This window comes from Triticum dicoccoides, chromosome 2A (genome assembly GCF_002162155.2).
Source record: "Triticum dicoccoides isolate Atlit2015 ecotype Zavitan chromosome 2A, WEW_v2.0, whole genome shotgun sequence".
Classification (NCBI taxonomy): Eukaryota; Viridiplantae; Streptophyta; class Magnoliopsida; order Poales; family Poaceae; genus Triticum; species Triticum dicoccoides.
In genome coordinates this window covers 474,017,728-474,038,772 of record NC_041382.1, presented here as the reverse complement: position 1 = coordinate 474,038,772, position 21,045 = coordinate 474,017,728, and the positions used below count along the sequence as shown (strand labels likewise).

Below are 21,045 nucleotides of genomic sequence, written 5' to 3'. Positions count from 1 at the left end.
GATGGCGCCCAGCCGCCGCCGGCCGCGTGTTCGTCCACGTCCAGCTCCCTCCTTCCCCTACAACCTCCGACGTAGACCCGGTAGAACCCTAGTTCCTACCATATTTTATTTGTGTTATAATAATACCAATGTACACCATTAAAACATTTCTAGTGCTTTTGAGCCTTTCACCAATGTAAACCATTAAAACACACTGTACACATTCAATCTTTGTGAAGAGAAGGCTACGAATTAAGTTTTAGAAATAGAAGAATTCGAAATAGATCTACAACTTGCTCTGCTACACATGACACATAACAACTTCGGAGCAATAACTAGCAACTGCCTTTTACGCTACAAATAACCAAGATTGATAAGGTCTCCAAGACATCACATCTATCAGATGAAGAAAATAAATACTAGGCTGATCTTGGTGCCAGTTTATCTAACCAAGATAGGATTATCGCAGCTCCTTTCTCCCACGAGCAATCTAACATCATATCATGTGCTACCCCTTCCACACAGACAGGTTGCACGTTGTAAAATCTTGCAGTTTCAGAAAGCCCTTCCGCATCCTAGATAATGGAAATGTTTAGAGCATGAGAAACGAAACATTTCTTTTGTATGTGCGAGAGATTTGTTTGGGGGTTGGGTTCACTCACAACAATGAAATCATTGCTTGCACCCATGACAAGGATTTCTAATGTACCATCTGTGGCAGAAGGTACAGGCAATGATGCATTGAGCTTCCTCAAGTCAAATAGTGGCAACTTTGAGCTTTCCTTCATTAGATTTTGGTACCTAAAACATGATGTCGTAGATTGTTGATGAAAGAAAAGAGGCATTTAGACTGCAAATGGCTTATGTAAGCTGGAGATGGTATGCGAACAATAAATACCTCAGGACAAGTTCATCATCCATTTGTGATGAGAAAAATGTTTCTTTGCAGAGAGGCAATGAATTTGCATATGCTTTTGCAGCCAAGCTGAGTGTAACCTGATAGCAAGATGAATAAAACTTCATGTATGCGCATGAACAAATTCACGTGACACAAACAAAGTATTCAATACTGATGGCTTGAAGAGAGACATGAATAGGTCATTCATAGTTTGAAGCAAAGAAATGGTTGCATGTAGTACATGAAGTGTATGATACTCCCTCCGTTCCTAAATATAAGTCTTTTTAGAGATTCAAATATGAACTACATACCGAGCAAAATGAGTGAATCTATGGTAGATAGGGCTCTTATGATTGAAGACAAGCAACAACAGATTGATAATCGCAAGAGGAAGTATGGACAGGGGAGGTACACTTTAGGAGCTCAGGAGAAGCCCCACTATTCCTCGTACTCGGGAGGACATACCCACAACCATGGAGGCCGTAACCATGGAAGACACACACTCCAAACTAGGTCCATATACATCACTATCTAGTCCATAGTTAAAGGCATTTTGGAGACCGAGCTCCATGGAGCCCTTTATTTTGAAAAATTCAAAATTCATAAATTTCGGTTCAAACATATTCTGAAAAAAATTACACATGTATGCAAGGATGTAAAGTGTATGTGTGAAAAATTTCAGGATGAAATACCTTGAATTGCGAGCTGCACAAAAAAAATCATGGACTTTAAAGATGAACAGTACATGTGCTAAAAAGCCCCAGATTTGTCTTTTTTGTGTAGCTCACATTTTATTGTATTTCGACCTAAAAATTTGCACACATGTATATTATGTATCTAGATATTTGTGTATTTATTTTTAGAAATTTTTAAAACTGAAAAGTTTGAATTTTGAAGTTTTCAAATAAAGGCCTCCATGAAGCTCGGTCTCCGTTTGGCATTTTCGATAGTTAAATCTCTAGAAAGACTTATATTTAGGAATGGAGGGAGTACATGCAGAAGCAAAGAAAGTCAACAAGTATGGATGGGGTAATTCAGGTCTAATAAACAGTGGATCAGCAAACTTATCCAGACTCCACCAAAGAGAATTGGGAGAGTTAAAATAGGCATAAGGAGTTCAAGCCAATTGTACAAGGAGAAGAAATGACTGCCAACAAGCATGGTGATTCATACAGAGCATTGCGAAAGTGAACCTTCACTAAGTTTGTTCAGTGCTTGATGCTATAATCTTGGTTTTTGACTCGCGACTAGTCAAGTCGCCGCCAGCCCTGCAGCTCGGCGATTAGTCGACCCAAGTCGCTGTATAGTCGCCATAAGTCGCTGTATAGTCGCGAATCACCCTGATTTCTAGGAAACGACTTGGCGATTAGTCGGCGACTATACAGCGACTAATCAGCGACTCAAAAACCATGGCTATAATTAGCAAGCACTCCATATTAAGAAAAAATTAGATTTGCTCAAAAGGGAATTGATTGATGACTGCATGATAAGTGAATGTTCAAGCCTTCAAGGCATTTCATACCTGGCAAGTAAAAACAGAGTATAACACCCACCACAGGTGATAGAGTAAATGCTAAACTAAAAAAATGTATATACAAGGCATGTCAGTATCACACTGAAATTCAGATGGCTGAATGATAAAACTCGAAGGAAAAGGATAAATTATAGTTCAGTTTTACCTTGATAGCAGCAATTGGTTTAGTCAAAAGGTAACGCCATACTAATCCACTGGAGAATGATATAAAGGAGTTAGATCACAATGATAGTAAGTTATAAATAAGATGGTAAATGTGTAGCAAACAACAATAGGAACACCTGTTTCCCGAGGGAGGTACAGAACAGACAAGAACAGCGCCAGAAAGCTTTGGATGAAGAGGTTCTGAACCTATAATAGAAAAGGTGGCATGTAGTGACTTTACCATAGATGGAGACAAACATTACTTTTTCATTCAGAATAATGAGACTAATTATTCTTAGCAAAATGTGGATGCTAATACACTGAACATCCAAAAAAGAGTGAAATCAGATATGATGTTGGGCTGATAAAGGACTAAACTTTACTCGACTAATTAACATGAATACTATGACCAATGAGTAGTTCTAAGAAAACACGACATTGATACATACAAGGTCCTCAAAGAAAATAACTTTTGCACGTCTCAAGGAAGACCAGAAGATCAGAAAAGTGCATCCATTTTGCTATTATTACGACTTAGCATGCAAAAAAGGATATTTGGAAATTAAAATAATACTCCCTCCGTTCCCAAATATAAGTCCTTTTAGAGATTCCAACAAGTGACTACATACGGAGCAAAATGAGTGAATCTACACTCTAAAATATGTCTACATACATCCGTATGTTGTAGTCCATTTGAAATGTCTAAAAAGACTTATATTTAGGAATGGAGGGAGTAGTATTTGAAAATGAGTGTGGCACTTCAAGATAAAAGTTTCACAGAAATTTTGATAATGGATGAATATTTTTTTCCTTAAAATCGTAACAAATTAATAGCTGAAGTTAATTTGGAAGTGCTAAAAGTGTTAAGGTTATTATGTTTGAAGTTAAACAGTGTGTTTGGACTCTTCAGGATACATGCTAACTCAACTTATGCGCTCCACCTCTTAGTTTAATAAAAATGGCATATCTTATTAGATGAAAAATACTACTACTCTGATTCATATTACTTGTCGCTCAAACGGATGTATCTAGACGTATTTTAGTGCTAGATACATTCATTTGAGCGACAAGTAATATGGATCGGAGGGAGTATCAATACTTTGGAATGGATAAATTCATTCCAAAGGCTTATTTTTACACAGATAAAATTTGGCACAACCAGGGACCCATGGTTTCCATCCTTCTCAGCAATCAGACTTCTTGAGATTCTTGACATTAATCACAGTTAAACCACGTCCTTCTAATCATAGGACAAGAATAATTTCAAGGTCACTCACTGTTCATCCAGAGAAATCCCTAACCCCTGTCAGAGCCAGAGCAGGATTAAACAATCTATGGTCCTCTCTCCCTCTCCCTCTCTCCTCTCCATCTCCCTCTTATGCTTATGTCACGCAACCTGGTAAGAAAATAGAACACAACTAGTCCTTTGGCAGAACATTGTACACATGTTCACTGTTCAGCCATTCAAAAAACAGTAGCCCAACATGCAGTAATTAACTTTCAGACTGCTGCAGAATCTGCTAATGTCCATGTGGTTTGATGATCCACCATAGGTACTGTGGCAGATAAGAAATGAAGCAAGCTTCTGCTGCGCCCTATAGAACTGAGAATCACACCCCCCCTTACCCACTAAGAAGGAGCAAGACTAGAGTTATGCAGATGCAGAAATAATACTTGGATTGAAGAAGGATAACGTGGTTGAAATCCTTTTTGATTTGGTGTTTTCAGGGAAAAGGTTATCTGTTTGTGTGCTAGGCTCAACTCGAGAACTTGTGTACTATAATTTTTTATTTATTTTTGAGAAAAGAACTTTATGTAACAATTTTCATCTATGCCAAAGGATCGGTTCTTTATGTAATACCCCCTCTGTTGATTTGTGTAAGGTGTCCAGTTTTTTCCAGCTTTACCTTTGATTAGCAATTAACAATTGGTTCAACAGTATGCGCATTATGTGATACATAATTGATACCTTTGGATTTGTATTCAAAAGTATTTTGATATAGCTGTATTTTGTAACTATGAACAAAGTATTTACAAGAAGTTTAAGGTGAAGGTTCAACTTTGGAAAGCATGGGCACCTTATATTTTCTGGTAGAGGGAGTAAGACCTAGCTTTTGTTAGCATGTCTAAACCATGGGTATGGATCATGGTATCATGTAATACTACGACTCTACCAGCACTCTATAATACTGATCTTAAGATGGACCGCAATCTGAAAGGATCTTGGTCGGACTGTGATCCAACTCGTGACATTGTTAGAATCATGACGCGGTTCAAATTGTGCATAACCCACACTGAGGACAAAAACAACCTTGACAACCGCTCAAAAGCGGCATTGAGCCCTCTCCAAATGGGCCATCGTCTTTGGTTCTGCAGAAAATGCTTGTAAACGAGTTGTCATCTTTGTATGTGGCAATGTTACTCAAACTTTTGAAGTCTATTACTCCAGTTGTCCTACCTCAGCATGTTATCTGGCTGCATGAAGCAGTGGGGTGCATGCATGCATAAATTGATGTTCAAAGCCGAATGAGCTTCTAGTAGCACAGATGCTCAACGGTGCACTCAATGATGCGACCTAACTTAACATGAAATCCCAGAGGCCTTCTAATACACTATAGTTGCCAGTTTATGCTATCTTCCCATGTGTATGCTTTTGAATTAATTATTACTTTCAGCATCAGTAATCACATAATATATTAGGAAGTTACTCCATTTGTCTACATAATTGGGTTGGATAATCCACTTTAGGTATTATCTTACAATATGTCAATTGGTTATACTTACAGATAAAACACCATAATATTGTGATAATACGGTACAGTCTATGATCCAACACTGCTGGTAAGAAAACCATACTACCCAGTATGCTTGAACTTATAACCTTGAACCTTGGTTGAAAGTACATCTTTATGCAGTTAACAATTCTACGAATGTTAGCAAAGAAGATAGTCTTTCACTTGGTCAATTCCTTTCCAAGCATCACATTTATTTGTTAACACGAGGTTGGGAAGAAGTACAAACATGCTGAGCATGGCAAGAATGCTCCAGAGTAACATCCATAATACAAGAGTTTACCATTGGTGAGAGCATACCTTGTAGGCATGACATATATTGCTGCACAATCAAGCCTCCAAATGAATGTCCAATTAGTATAGGTGGGACAGGGACCTCCTTTCGGATGAAATCAGCAATATCGCCAGTATGTGTCTACTGCAAGTCAATCACACACTGGGCTGACTCTTGTGAGATAATAAAGAAATGCAGTATGGTACAACCATTGCTGAAGTATTACAGTGAGCAATGCTCTTAGTTGCAGGAAGTGGTGCATTACTTGCAACTTTGTGGGTGATTTATGCTACACATACAGAGTCACAGAATAACATAAATTACTCTGAATGCACCTCAGTTTCGCCAAATTACCTCAAGCGTGCCAGCCACTGTGTCAGATGGAATGCTGCTTTCACCCTGCAAGAGATCATAAGTCAATTAAAGTGTGACACCTCGGTAAGAAATGCTACATTATACATGTCTTGTAAAAATGCTCACAATTGCTGCAAGTTCACTTCATAAAATCATCACCACTGTTTGACAACCCAAACACACTATGTTGCGTATGTTATAGAGCATTTTAATTGGCTATTCAACAGCATTCATCATCAAATTGTCTCTCTTTTTTTTGCGGAACATCGTCAAATTATCTGAATTCATCTCGCATTTTCGGTTTCTGGAATGCGCAGGCTCACTAACGTTAGCCCCACCAGCATCGGAGCAGTTCAACAAGAAGCCCAGATGCATGCCTGACTAACTACCTGTGCGCGGAGGCTGAGGGCGAAGCAGGGGTATCCGGCGCGCGAGAAGAAGGGCAGCCAGCGCTCCGCCCAGCACCAGGCCGCGTGGAAGCTCCCGTGCACGAACACCAGCGGCGGCCGCTCGCTCCTTCCCGGGGTCGAGGGCGGAGAAGGCGGTTGCTGGGCTATGACCTCGAGGTCGAGGCCGCAGGGCAGGCGGTGGGAGCGGCGGGACTGGCCCTCCTGGAGCGTGTAGGCGCACGCGGCGCGGAGGGGCCTGGTCCTCCTCATCATCGTCGTGGTTGGCGACGCCCGCGGTGGCATTGTTGGGGAGATGGAGAGGCGGGGAAGGGTGAGCACGGACGCGGAGGTGGCCATGGGTGGCATTTGGCGGCGAGGATTGGGATGATGCAAGGAAAAAGTCTATTTTAAGCCCTGAATTGGTAGAGGTTAGCCAAAATGAATCCCAAACTCCAAATTCATGTCCTTTGCACCCTAATCTATTTGATCTCGGTCCAAATCAAACCTTGGGATCGTGTGCCAAACAGGAATTGTCGACGTGCCAAGGCGTTGTCGGGATTGGTTGGCGCGCGAGATAGAATTAAACTAGGTCGGCCCTAAATAAATCTCCAGTGCTCGGTCATGTTGAGCTGAAGAAATTAATTGTGACTGGATCCTGGTATATATGGTGGCAACGGAGGGAATATGTAAAGGAATTATATGTAGCATCGCTAACTCGGTCGGCATTCAGAATTCAGGTTTTAACAAGTAATTTTGGTGCTGCACGTCACAAAGCTATCCCACATTATATAAGTTGGTGCAAGCCCCCGGAGAACATGTATAAGCTGAATGTAGATGCATCTTTCTTGGAAGATGGAACGGGAGGTGCAGGAGCTGTAATTTGTAACGATCTTGGAGAAGCAATTGCGGGTTCTTGTACACCTCTTAGTCACTTGTTTAATGCTTCTACGGCGGAAGCAAATGCCTTGCTGGAAGGACTCAAGCTTGTAGACAGAATTGGATGTACTCCGGTAATTATGGAATCAGATTCTCTTGAGTTAGAGCCTGTTCTGAACTCCTCCCGCTCCATACTTCTCAATCTCCAGGCAAGGGGCCGGACAGAACGCCTGGGCTCCGCGGAGTTAGCTTCCTGAAGCGTTGCGAGCCAGCAGTGTAAAAAGCTGAAGCTGCTAAAGCCCAGCTTCACCAATTGGAGAAGTGAGGAGTTGGTAATAATTACGAGGGAATGCCACCGCTAAGTAAAAAAACGGTTCGTGAAACAATTCCCCCGACGCCTCTCGATGCATGCCTCGCTTCAACTCTGTGCGAGCGCACGTGGCCAACCCTCCTCCATAGAAAGATGCAGTGTGGGGCCATATGGGCTGCCTCGAGCTGGCCCAAATTGGCGACCAATAGGCTAGTAGGCTCCCAGCTGGGCCGAATTGCTGGGAGAAGCTACAGGTGTTGCCGAACGGATGAAATCGCCAAGTGAAGTTAGAAGCTAGCTCCAGAAGCTAATTTTGTGGAGTTTGGGAAGCTGGGAGAGGTTCAGAATAGGTCCTTAGTCCCGGCCTTTAATGGGATAACTCCAGTCTTCAGCCCATACTCAGCGATCCTTGCAGAATGTTTTCAGATTGCAGAATGTATTGGTACAATCTCTTTGTAGCATTGTAACCGGGAAGCAAACATGGTGGCGCACAATTTAGCTAGACACGAAGTTAGCACAAATTCTTTTGTTTTTTGGACTGATAATCCTCCTAGCTTTATTGTTTCAGATGTTATAAACAATGTAACTATGTTCAAAATTTAATAAAGTGCGCCACAAAGGCTTTCCCTAAAAAAACTGGGTCGGCCCACTAAGGCCCGTCCGGCGGCCCTTCAGAGGCCCAGGAGGCAGAGCACCCCTACATCGACAGTTCCAACAGGCCCCTGGGCAGTCCACCTTGAGCACTCTGTGCCCTCCTGCCTTCCACCTCTCTCGCGCAGCAACAATGGTGGTTGGCGACTGGTCGACGGGACGGCGAGGATCGTGACGGCGTGGTGGCACGAACAACTGAAGGTAATCACCTCCATGCCTCCTCATCTGATGCCCACATTTTAGCTTGTGATTGCGCCACTATGGTTAGGGTTTTACCGAGATTTTGGGTGGTTTTGTAGGCCAAAAGATATGATTTTTGTGTGATTTGGCTGTAGATTTTGTTCGTACACAACAAAGATTAATTCGATTCGCCTTATTTGTCTATTTCAGTGAAATCATGGACCCAAGTGATATTTTGAATGCCTGTTTCCATTTGGGTGGCCAGTTCGTCCGAATTGGTCCTAATTTGCAATATGTTGGGGGAGAAGAAGCTTTGTCAGAGATAGAAAGGAACAAATTGTCGCCACAGGAAGCGAAGGGCTATGGCACTGAAGGAATCAATGAAGTTCTATTTTCTGGTTCCTCGTTCAGAACTTCTCAATGGCCTGATGTTTCTGAATGATGACAACAAGTGTGTGCAGATGGCAAATTATGTATGTGTTGGTGTAGTTGTAGATGTCTTTGTGGAGTACCATGGAGAAGAAGATAGTGCTAACAGTAGCAGTGGGAGTGACTTTGAGGATGAGATTGTGGCATTGACAGATTCTGAACCTGATCTTGTCATCAATGTTGCTGAACCTGCTGAGTCTGAGAATGATGTGCTCATCACTGATGAAATAGGTGTGGTCACAGAAATTATGAGCAACCCATTGAAGCATAGAACAATCAATGCAAGGCCAAGTGAACATGCAGTTGTTGCAGGGCATGAAAATGTCGATCAACATCCAAATGTCAGTCAAATTGTAGTTTCTCAAGTGTTTGATCCAACTCAACATACAGTTGATGCAGCAAATCAAAACCAGGTTGGAGGTGCAGTTGCTAGTGGTAACAAATCAAATTTTGATTCAGAGGGTGATTTTGAGTACATTCCACATACTGATGATAATGGACAAGATTCAGAGGTGGTGGAGCTAAGGAGGCATGCTAGAAAGTTCAAGAAAAGAATGAAACAGAGCAAGAGTTGGATTGGAAGAGATGCATCAGGTCCAGTACCAATTGAGCTTGTTGCCAACATGGAGCAACAAAAAGAACGAGAAGAAGAGGATTGGAAGTATGATTCTTCTGATGAGGATTACAGTTATGAGGAAGTTCTAATGGAGAGGTGGTTAAGAGAAAGAGCAAGTTTCCAAGGGATAACAATGGCAATGAGATACCACATTTTGCATTGTCCATGGTTTTCAGAAGCAAGAATCAGCTTTGCAAAGCTTTGAGAAGGTATGGTCTTGTTACTAAGAGGAGTATCAGGTTCATGAAATCAAAAAGTGACAGAGTTAGGGCCAAGTGTGGATGAGATGGATGCCCTTGGCTCATCTATGCAGCCAAAAGATCAAGAACATCTAGATTCCAAGTGATCACTTTCAATGATGAGCATGAATGTGCATAGAATAGGTGTAACAGCTTGTCTGCTAAGTTGATTGCACAGAGGTATGAGCACTTATACTAGCTAATCATATGCGGAAAATATAAAGCATGAAAGCCATTGTATTGCAAGACATGTTTGTTGATGTTTTAACCTCAAAGTGCAAACATGCAAGGTCAATTGTGATGGACAGATTGATGAGTGGTATGAAGAATGACTATACCAAAGTGTTTGATTACCAATTGGAGTTGCTTAGGAGCAATCCTGGAAGCACTGTTTTGTGTCTGGATCGACAAACATGGACCAAAATATATTTTAGAGTTTCTATGTTTGCTTCAATGCAATGAAGTAAGGATTCAAGGCTGGATGCAGGAAAGTGATAGGCCTTGATGGATGCTTATTGAAAGCGGCAATGAAGGGTGAGCTCTTGTGTGTTATAGGTAGGCATTGCTAACAATTGGATGTATCCACTTGCTTGGGTTGTAGTTGAGCAGGAAACCAATGAAACTTGAAAATGGTTTTTTGTGCTACTCATCAAGGATCTTAACATCAACAACAATGGAGCTGTTGGGTGTTTATCTCTGATCAACACAAGGGCATAATCAATGCCATGAAGGACTATCTTCCAGCTGTAGAGCACAGGATGTGTGCTAGGCACGCATATGCTAACTGGATGAAGAAGCACAAAGCTCATGACTGGTAGAAAAAAAATTGGGTTGTTGCCAAAGCTTCCAATAAGCAAGATTTCAGCTATTACAATTCCAAGCTTGCACAAGAGACACCTGAAGGGGCTAACGACATGATGAGGACAGAGCCAATGCATTGTGCAAGGGCTTTTTTCTAGTGGATCAAATTAGAGTCAGTTGACAATAATCTTTGTGAGTCATTCAACCATGCCATTGTTGATGCTAAATTCTATCCAATTATTTCTATGCAAGAGAAGATTAGGAAGAAAATATTGGTGAATTCAAGAACAGAAGGAGAAGGGTGAGAAACTGACATGGAAAATATGCGCTCGCATATTTAAAAAGATTGAGAAATCTATTGCTTGGACACAATATCTTGATGTGCTTTGGAATGGAGAAAATGGGTTTGAAGTGAAGCATATCAATGGAAGGGGAAGACAGTACACTGTTGATCTTGTAAAAAGTACATGCTCCTATGGCTATTTGGTTGGTCTCCCTTGCCACCATGCCATTGGCGCTATCTACAAGTGTAAGAAGAAAATTGAAGATTACACTCATCCTTGCTACTCTGTTGAGGTGTTCAGAAAAAAATATGAGCCTGCTTGCTTGCAGCCTATAGAAGGGGAGGAGATGTGGCCTGTGTCTGCAAATCCTAGGCCTGAAGCTCCTGAATATGTGAGAATGCCAGGAAGATCTAAGAAAAATGATAGGTGATGTCTACTATGCAACTTTATCCTTGTAGACGTTATTGGGCCTCCAAGTGCAGAGTTTTGTAGGACAGTAGCAAATTTCACTCAAGTGAATGACCTAAGGTTTATCAATCTGTGGGAGGCGTAGGATGAAGATGGTCTCTCTCCAACAACCCTGCAACCAAATAACAACGAGTCTCTTGTGTCCCCAACACACCCAATACAATGGTATTTTGTATAGGTGCACTAGTTCGGTGAAGAGATGGTGATACAAGTGCAATGTGGATAGTAGATATAAGTTTTTGTAATCTGAAAATATAAAAACATCAAGGTAACTAATGATAAAAGTGAGCGAAAATGGTATTGCAATGCTTGGAAACAAGGCATAGGGTTCATACTTTCACTAGTGCAAGTTCTCTCAACAATGATAACATAATTAGATCATATAACAATCCCTCAACATGCAACAAAGAGTCATTCCAAAGTCACTAATAGCGAAGAACAAACGAAGAGATTATTGTAGGGTACGAAACCACCTCAAAGTTATTCTTTCTGATCGAACTATTGGGCTATTCCTATAAGTGTCACAATCAGCCCTAGAGTTCATACTAAAAATAACACCTTAAGACACACATCAACCAAAATCCTAATGTCACCTAGATACTCCAATGTCACCACAAGTACCCGCGGGTTTGATTATACGATATGCATCACACAATCTCAGATTCATCTATTCAAACCAACACAAAGAACTTCAAACAGTGCCCCAAAGTTTCTACCGGAGAGTCAAGACGAAAATGTGTGCCAACCCCTATGCATAAGTTCACAAGGTCACAGTACCCGCAAGTTGATCACCAAAACATACATCAAGTAGATCACATGAATATTCCATTGTCACCATAGATAAGCACATGCAAGACATACAATAAGTGTTCTCAAATCCTTAAAGACTCAATCCGATAAGATAACTTCAAACGGAAAACTCAATCCATTACAAGAAGGTAGAGGGGGGAAAACATCATAAGATCCAACTATAATAGCAAAGCTCGCGGTACATCAAGATCGTGCCAAATCAAGAACAAGAGAGAGAGAGAGAGAGAGAGAGAGAGAGAGAGAGATCAAACACATGGCTATTGGTACATACCCTCAGCCCCGAGGGTGAACTACTCCCTCCTCATCATGGAGAGCACCGGGATGATGAAGATGGCCACCGATGATGATTTCCCCCTTCGTCAGGGTGCCGGGACAGGGTCTTGATTGGTTTTTGGTGGTTATAGAGGCTTGCAGCGGTGGAACTCCCGATCTAGGTTTATTTCTGGGGGTTTCTATATTCATAGGAATTTTTGGTGATGAGAACAAGTCAGGGGGGGTCCACGAGTCAACCACAAGGACGGAGGGCGTGCCCAGGGGTAGGGCGCGCCCTCCACCCTTGTGGAGGCCTCGTGGCTCTTCTGGCCCAACTCTTTTGCTTCGGGGGCTTCTTCTGGTCCATAAAAAATCACCGTAAATTTTCAGCTCAATTGGACTCCGTTTGATATTCCTTTTCTGCGAAACTCAAAAACAAGGAAAAAATAGAAACTGGCACTGGGATCTAGGTTGATAGGTTAGTCCGAAAAATCATATAAAATAGCATATAAATGCATATAAAACATCCAAGATAGATAATATAATAGCATGGAACAATAAAAATTATAGATACGTTGGAGACGTATCAAGCATCTCCAAGCTTAATTCCTGCTCGTCCTCGAGTAGGTAAATGATAAAAACAGAATTTTTGATGTGGAATGCTACCTAACATATTTATCCATGTAATTTCTTTATTGTGGCATGAATGTTCAGATCCGTATGATTCAAAAAAAAGTTTAATATTGACATAAAAACAATAATACTTCAAGCATACTAACAAGGCAATTCTGTCTTCTCAAAATAAGATGGCCAAAGAAAGCTTATCCCTACAAAATCATATAGTCTGGCTACGCTCCATCTTCATCACACAAAATACTCAAATCATGCACAACCCCGATGACAAGTGATACGTCTCCAACGTATCTATAATTTTTTATTGTTCCATGCTATTATATTATCTGTTTTGGATGTTTAATGGGAATTATTATGCACTTTTATATTATTTTTGGGACTAAGCTATTAACCGGAGGCCCAGTGCCAGTTGCTGTTTTTTTGCCTATTTCATTGTTTCACAAAAAAGGAATATCAAACGAAATCCAAACGGAATGAAACCTTCGCGAGGATCTTTTTTGGAACAAACGCAATCTAGGAGACTTGGAGTGGAGGTCAAGGAAGCAACAAGGTAGCCACGAGTAGGGCGGCACGCCCAGGGGGGCAGGCGCTCCCCCCACCCTCGTGGGCCCCTTGTAGCTCCACCTACCTACTTCTTTCGCCTATATATACTCTTATACCCTGAAAACATCTGGGGGAGCCACAAAACCACTTTTCCACCGCTGCAACCTTCTGTACCCATGAGATCCCATCCGGGACCTTTTTCGTCGATCTGTCGGAAGGTGATTCGATCATGAAGGGCTTCTACATCAACACCATAGCCTCTCCAATGATGTGTGTTTACCACAGACCTTCGGGTCCATAGTTATTAGCTAGATGGCTTCTTCTCTCTCTTTGGTTCTCAATACAAAGTTCTCCTCGATGTTCTTGGAGATCTATTCGATGTAATTCTTTTTGCGGTGTGTTTGCCAAGATCCGATGAATTGTGGGTTTATGATCCAGATTATCTATGAACAATATTTGATTCTTCTCTGAATTCTTATATGCATGATTTGATATATTTGCAAGTCTCTTCGAATTATCAGTTTGGTTTGGCCTACTAGATTGATCTTTCTTGCAATGGGAGAAGTGCTTAGCTTTGGGTTCAATCTTGTGGTGTCCTTTCCCAGTGATAGTAGGGGCAGCAAGGCACGTATTGTATTGTTGCCATCGAGGATAAAAAGATGGGGTTTATATCATATTGCTTGAGTTTATCCCTCTACATCATGTCATCTTGCCTAATGCGTTACTCTGTTCTTATGAACTTAATACTCTAGATGCATGCTGGATAGCGGTCGATGTGTGGAGTAATAGTAGTAGATACATAATCGTTTCGGTCTACTTGACATGGAAGTGATGCCTATGTTCATGATCATGCCTAGATATCATCATAACTATGCGCTTTTCTATCAATTCCTCGGCAGTAGTTTGTTCACCCACTGTAATATATGCTACCTTGAGAGAAGCCACTAGTGAAACCTATGGCCCCCGGGTCTACTTTACATCATATTAGTTTCCCGTCAACTAGCCATTTCTGTCGCCGTTTATTTTGCAATCTTTACTTTTCAATCTATACAACAAAAATAACAAAAATATTTATCTTATTATCTTTATCAGATCTCACTTTTGTAAGTGATCGTGAAGGGATTGACAACCCCTTTATCGTGTTGGTTGCGAGGTTCTTGTTTGTTTGTGCAGGTACTAGGCGACTTACATGTAGTCTCCTACTGGATTGATACCTTGGTTCTCAAAAACTGAGGGAAATACTTACGCTACTTTCCTGCATCACCCTTTCCTCTTCAAGGGAAAACCAACGCATGCTCAAGAGGTAGCAAGAAGGATTTCTAGCACCGTTGCCGAGGAGGTCTACACTCAAGTCAAGACATACCAAGTACCCATCACAAACTCTTATCCCTCGTATTACATTATTTTCCATTTGCCTCTCGTTTTCCTCTCCCCCACTTCACCTTTGCCATTTTATTCGCCCTTCTTCTGTTCGCCTCTTTCCCGTTTGCCTTTCTTTCACCATGGCCGAAATGAAAAGGGGTAAGGGTTCTCTCCTGAGTTCTAGTACTTTGGATAGTCCCTCTGTCCTTTCTAAGTTCATAAATAATGATGCTATGGAAAGACCTACCGGGGTTATCAATGATAGTTTGAATAATTTCAATGAAGATGATCCCAGAATTTTTCGGTATTTGCTTGATGAGTCTTTGAAAGATGCTTGGGATAGGCTATTAAGGATCCAAGCTAGCTATGTGCCCCAATATCAAATTGAGATATACCTAAAAAGCTTTTGTGTTGGCTTAGCCTCTTCGTTCAAGCAAGTTTTAGATTATATTTTTGAAGAAGGTTTTCTTGAGGGGGGTTCCATAGATACCTATGAAAAGATGAAAACTATATTTGGCTACCCCATGAGTGAGAAGGTTGAATCCACCTCTCTTTTGTGCTTTTATCAAAATGAAATTATCAAAGAGATAAAGGCTAGCTTAGATGCAAATTTCCGTAGCATGCTTAATCTTTCTTCCACCATTAATGGCCACGTGCTTTCTCAAAATAGAAATAGAAATGCTATAGATAGAAATTTTTCTCTTTTCTTTCCCAACACCAAAGATGACAATACCTAGATCTATTCTTGCTTTTATGCCTAGCTAGGGGCGTTAAACGATAGCGATTGTTGGGAGGCAACCCAATTTTATTTTTGTTCCTTGCTTTTTGTTCCTATTTAGTAATAAATAAATCATCTGTCCTCTTTTATGATTGTGTTCTTTATGTTTTAATTAGTGTTTGTGCCAAGTAAAGCCTTTAGGATCTTCTTGGGTGATTGTTATTTGATCTTGCTGAAAAAAACAGAAAGTATGCGCTCACGAGAATAATTTTCATTTTTTACCAGAGAGCGATAAAATACTGATTCCAACTGAAGTAGATCACTATAAAAATTATTTAGGACTTCCTAATTTCTCAAGATTTTTGGAGTTATATAAGTATTCTAAACCTACAGATTGCTACAGACTGTTCTGTTTTTGACAGATTCTGTTTTTCGTGTGTTGTTTGCTTATTTTGATGAATCTATGGCTAGTATCGGGGGGTATGAACCATAGAGAAGTTGGAATACAGTAGGTTTAACACCAATATAAATAAATAATGAGTTCATTACAGTACCTTAAAGTGGTGCATTGTTTTCTTATACTAACGGAGCTCATGAGATTTTCTGTTGAGTTTTGTGTTGTGAAGTTTTCAAGTTTTTGGGTAAAGATTTGATGGATTCTGGAATAAGGATTGGCAAGAGCCTAAACTTGGGGATGCCCAAGGCAACCCAAGGTAAAATTCAAGGACAACCAAAAGCCTGAGCTTGGGGAAGCCCCAGAAGGCATCCCCTCTTTCGTCTTCGTCTATCGGTAATTTTACTTGAGGCTATATTTTTATTCACCACATGATATGTGTTTTGCTTGGAGTGTCTTGTATGATTTGAGTCTTTGCCTTTTAGTTTACCACAATCATCTTTGCTGTACACACCCTTTTGGATAGACACACATGAATCGGAATTTATTAGAATACTCTATGTGCTTCACTTATATCTTTTGACCTAGATAATTTTGCTCTAGTGCTTCACTTATATCTTTTTAGAGCACGGTGGTGGTTTTATTTAATAGAAATTATTGATCTCTCATGCTTCACTTATATTATTTTGAGAGTCCTTTAGAACAGCAGGGTAATTTGCTTTGGTTATGAAATTAGTCCTAATATGATAGGCATCCAAGATGGGTATAATAGAAACTTTCATATAAAGTGCATTGAATACTATGAGAAGTTTGATACTTGATGATTGTTTTGAGATATGAAAATGATGATATTAGAGTCATGCTAGTTGAGTAGTTGTGAATTTGAGAGATACTTGTGTTAAAGTTTGTGATTCATGTAGCATGCACGTATGGTGAACTGTTATGTGATGAAGTCGGAGCATGATTTATTTATTGATTGTCTTCCTTATGAGTGGCGATCGGGGGCGAGCGATGGTCTTTTCCTACCAATCTATCCCCTAGGAGCATGCACGTAGTACTTTGTTTCGATAACTAATAGATTTTTGCAATAAGTATGCCAGTTCTTTATGACTAATGTTGAGTCCATGGATTATACGCACTCTCACCCTTCCACCATTGCTAGCCTCTCTAGTACCGCGCAACTTTCGCCGGTACCATAAACCCACCATATACCTTCCTCAAAAAAGCCACCCTACCTACCTATCATGGCATTTCCATAGCCATTCCGAGATATATTGCCATGCAACTTTCCACCTTTTCGTTTATTATGACACGCTCCATCATTGTCATATTGCTTTGCATGATCATGTTGTTGACATCGTATTTGTGGCAAAGCCACCGTTCATAATTTCATACATGTCACTCTTGATTCATTGCACATCCCGGTACACTTCCGGAGGCATTCACATAGAGTCATATTTTGTTCTAAGTATCGAGTTGTAATTCTTGAGTTGTAAGTAAATAAAAGTGTGATGATCTTCATTATTAGAGCATTGTCCCATGTGAGGAAAGGATGATGGAGACTATGATTCCCCCACAAGTCGGGATGAGATTCCAGACAAAAAAAGAGGCCATAAAAAAGGGAACAAAGAGGGCCCAAACAAAAAATGAGAGAAAAAGAGAGAAGGGGCAATGCTACTATCCTTTTTCCACACTTGTGCTTCAAAGTAGCACCATGATCTTCATGATAGAGAGTCTCTAAGGTTGTCACTTTCATATACTAGTGGGAATTTTTCATTATAGAACTTGGCTTGTATATTCCGATGATGGGCCTCCTCAAAATGCCCTAGGTCTTCGTGAGCAAGCGAGTTGGATGCACACCCACTTAGTTTCTTTTGTTGAGCTTTCATACACTTATAGCTCTAGTGCATCTGTTGCATGGCAATCCCTACTCACTCACATTGATATCTATTGATGGGCATCTCCATAGCTCGTTGATACGCCTAGTTGATGTGAGACTATCTTCTCCTTTTTGTCTTCTCCACAACCACCATTCTATTCCACCTATAGTGTTATGTCCATGGCTCACGCTCATGTATTGCGTGAAGAGTGAAAAAGTTTGAGAATATCAAAAGTATGAAACAATTGCTTGGCTTGTCATCGGGGTTGTGCATGATTTAAATATTTTGTGTGATGAAGATAGAGCATAGCCAGACTATATGATTTTTTAGGGATAACTTTCTTTGGCCACGTTATTTTGAGAAGACATAATTGCTTTATTAGTATGCTTGAAATATTATTATTATTATGTCAATATTAAACTTTTGTCTTGAATCTTTCGGATATGAATATTCATGCCACAATAAAGAAAATTACATTGAAAATTATGCTAGTTAGCATTCCACATCAAAAATTATGTTTTTATCAATTACCTACTCGAGGACGAGAAGGAATTAAGCTTGGGGATGCTTGATACGTCTCCAACGTATCTATAATTTTTGATCGTTCCATGCTATTATATTATCTGTTTTGGATGTTTAATGGGCTTTATTATGCACTTTTATATTATTTTTGGGACTAACCTATTAACTGGAGGCCCAGTGCCAGTTGCTGTTTTTTTTTCCTATTTCAGTGTTTCACAGAAAACGAATATCAAACAGAATCTAAACGGAATGAAACCTTCGTGAGGATATTTTTTTGGAACAAACGCGATCCATGAGACTTGGAGTGGAGGTCAAGGACGGAACGAGGCGTCCATGAGGTAGGGCGGCGCGCCCCCCACCCTCGTGGGCCGCTCGTAGCTCCACCGACCTACTTCCTTAGCCTATATATACTTTTATACCCTGAAAACATCCGGGGAGCCACGAAACCACTTTTCCACCACCGCAACCTTCTGTACCCGTGAGATCCCATCTGGGGCCCTTTTCTGGTGATCGGTCGGAGGGGGATTTGATCACGGAGGGCTTCTACATCAACACCATAGCCTCTCCGATGATGTGTGAGTAGTTTACCACAGACCTTCGGGTCCATAGTTATTAGCTAGATGGCTTATTCTCTCTCTTTGGTTCTCAATACAAAGTTCTCCTCGATGTTCTTGGAGATCTATTCGATGTAATTCTTTTTGCGGTGTGTTTGCCGAGATCTGATGAACTGTCGATTTATGATCCAGATTATCTATGAACAATATTTGATTCTCCTCTGAATTCTTATATGCATGATTTGATATCTTTGCAAGTCTCTTCGAATTATCAGTTTGGTCTGGCCTACTAGATTAATCTTTCTTGCAATGGGAGAAGTGCTTAGCTTTGGGTTCAATCTTGCGGTGTCCTTTCCCAGTGACAGTAGGGGTAGCAAGGCACGTATTGTATTGTTGCCATCGAGGATAAAAAGATGGGGTTTATATCATATTGCTTGAGTTTATCCCTCTACATCATGTCATCTTGCCTAATGCGTTACTCTGTTCTTATGAACTTAATACTCTAGATGCATGCTGGATAGCGGCCGATGTCTGGAGTAATAGTAGTAGATGCAGAATCGTTTCTGACTACTTGACACGGACGTGATGCCTATGTTCATGACCATGCCTAGATATCATCATAACTATGCGCTTTTCTATCAATTGCTCGGCAGTAATTTGTTCACCCACCGTAATATATGCTACCTTGAGAGAAGCCACTAGTGAAACCTATGGCCCCCGGGTCTACTTTACATCATATTAGTTTCCCGTCAACTAGCCATTTCTGTCGCCGTTTATTTTGCAATCTTTACTTTTCAATCTATACAACAAAAATACCAAAAATATGTCGGAGATCGTAGCAGAAAACAAAAAAATTTCCTACGTTTCACCAAGATCAATCTATGGAGTCAACTAGCAACGAGAGGAGAGTGCATCTACATACCCTTGTAGATCGCGCGCGAAAGCGTTCAAGAGAACAGGGATGATGGAGTCGTACTCGTCGTGATCCAAATCACCGATGACCAAGTGTCGAACAGACGGCACCTCCGCGTTCAACACACGTACGGAGCGGATGACTTCTCCTCCTTCTTGATCCAGCAAGGGGGAAGGAGAGGTTAATGAACATCCAGCAGCACGACGGCGTGGTGGTGGATGCAGCAGTGATCGCAGCAGGGCTTCGCCGAGCTTCTGCGAGAGGGAGAGGTGTAGCAGGGGAGAGGAAGGCGCCAAGGCTTGAGCTGTTGCTGCCCTCCCTCCCCCTCCTTTATATAGGCCCCCTAGGGGGTGCGCTGGCCCTAGGAGATGGGATCTCCTAGGGGGGGCGGCGGCCAAGGGGGTGGAGTACCCCCCAAGGCAAGTGGAGGCGCCCCTCCCCTAGGGTTCCCAACCCTAGGCGCATGGGGGGCCCAAGGGGGGGGCGCACCAGCCCACTATGGGCTGGTTCCCCTCCCCACTTCAGCCCATGGGGCCCTCTGGGATGGGTGGCCCCACCCAGTGGACCCCCGGGACCCATCCGGTGGTCCCGGTACAATACCGGTGACCCCGAAACTTTCCTGATGGCCGAAACTACACTTCCTATATATAATTCTTCACCTCCGGACAATTCTGGAACTCCTCGTGATGTCCAGGATCTCATCCGGGACTCCGAACAACTTTCGGATTACTGCATACTCATATCTATACAACCCTAGCGTCACCGAACCTTAAGTGTGTAGACCCTACGGGTTCGGGAGACAAGCAGACATGACCGAGACGACTCTCTGGTCAATAACCAACATCGGGATCTGGATACCCATGTTGGCTCCCACATGCTCCTCGATGATCTCATCGAATGAACCACGATGTCGAGGACCTAATCAATCCCGTACTCAATTCCCTTTGTCAATCGGTACGTTACTTGCCCGAGACTCGATCGTCGGTATCCCAATACCTTGTTCAGTCTCATTACCGGCAAGTCACTTTACTCGTACCGTAATGCATGATCCCGTGATCAACCACTTGATCACATTGAGCTCATTATGATGATGCATTACCGAGTGGGCCCAGAGATACCTCTCCGTCATACGGAGTGACAAATCCCAGTCTCGATTCATGCCAACCCAACAGACACTTTCGGAGATACCTGTAATGTACCTTTATAGTCACCCAGTTACGTTGTGATGTTTGGCACACCCAAGGCA

The 21,045-nt window shown here is 41.6% G+C and overlaps 1 protein-coding gene across 1 annotated transcript; it reads right to left on the bottom strand.

The window, feature by feature from the left end:
* Positions 1–209: 209 nt before the first annotated feature.
* LOC119354943 lies at positions 210–6,803 on the bottom strand. Its single transcript, XM_037621711.1, has 8 exons — positions 6,365–6,803; positions 5,976–6,020; positions 5,648–5,762; positions 2,693–2,762; positions 2,557–2,605; positions 878–975; positions 642–780; positions 210–554 (listed from the first exon to the last, which is right to left on the bottom strand). The coding sequence occupies exons 1-8, from the start codon at positions 6,728–6,730 to the stop codon at positions 399–401; spliced, it is 1,038 nt and encodes a 345-aa protein (XP_037477608.1). The 5' UTR covers positions 6,731–6,803; the 3' UTR covers positions 210–398.
* Positions 6,804–21,045: the final 14,242 nt, after the last annotated feature.

What these genes read in the sequence shown, in the direction of transcription:
- LOC119354943 (XM_037621711.1), bottom strand. Translation starts at nt 6,730, where the DNA reads ATGCCACCCATGGCCACCTCCGCGTCCGTGCTCACCCTTCCCCGCCTC. An exon ending in CAGTGGCTGGCACGCTTGAG is followed by an intron (nt 5,763 to 5,975) that starts GTAATTTGGCGA and finishes GACTTGCAGTAG; the next exon opens with ACACATACTGGCGATATTGC. An exon ending in CAAGCAATGATTTCATTGTT is followed by an intron (nt 555 to 641) that starts GTGAGTGAACCC and finishes TCCATTATCTAG; the next exon opens with GATGCGGAAGGGCTTTCTGA.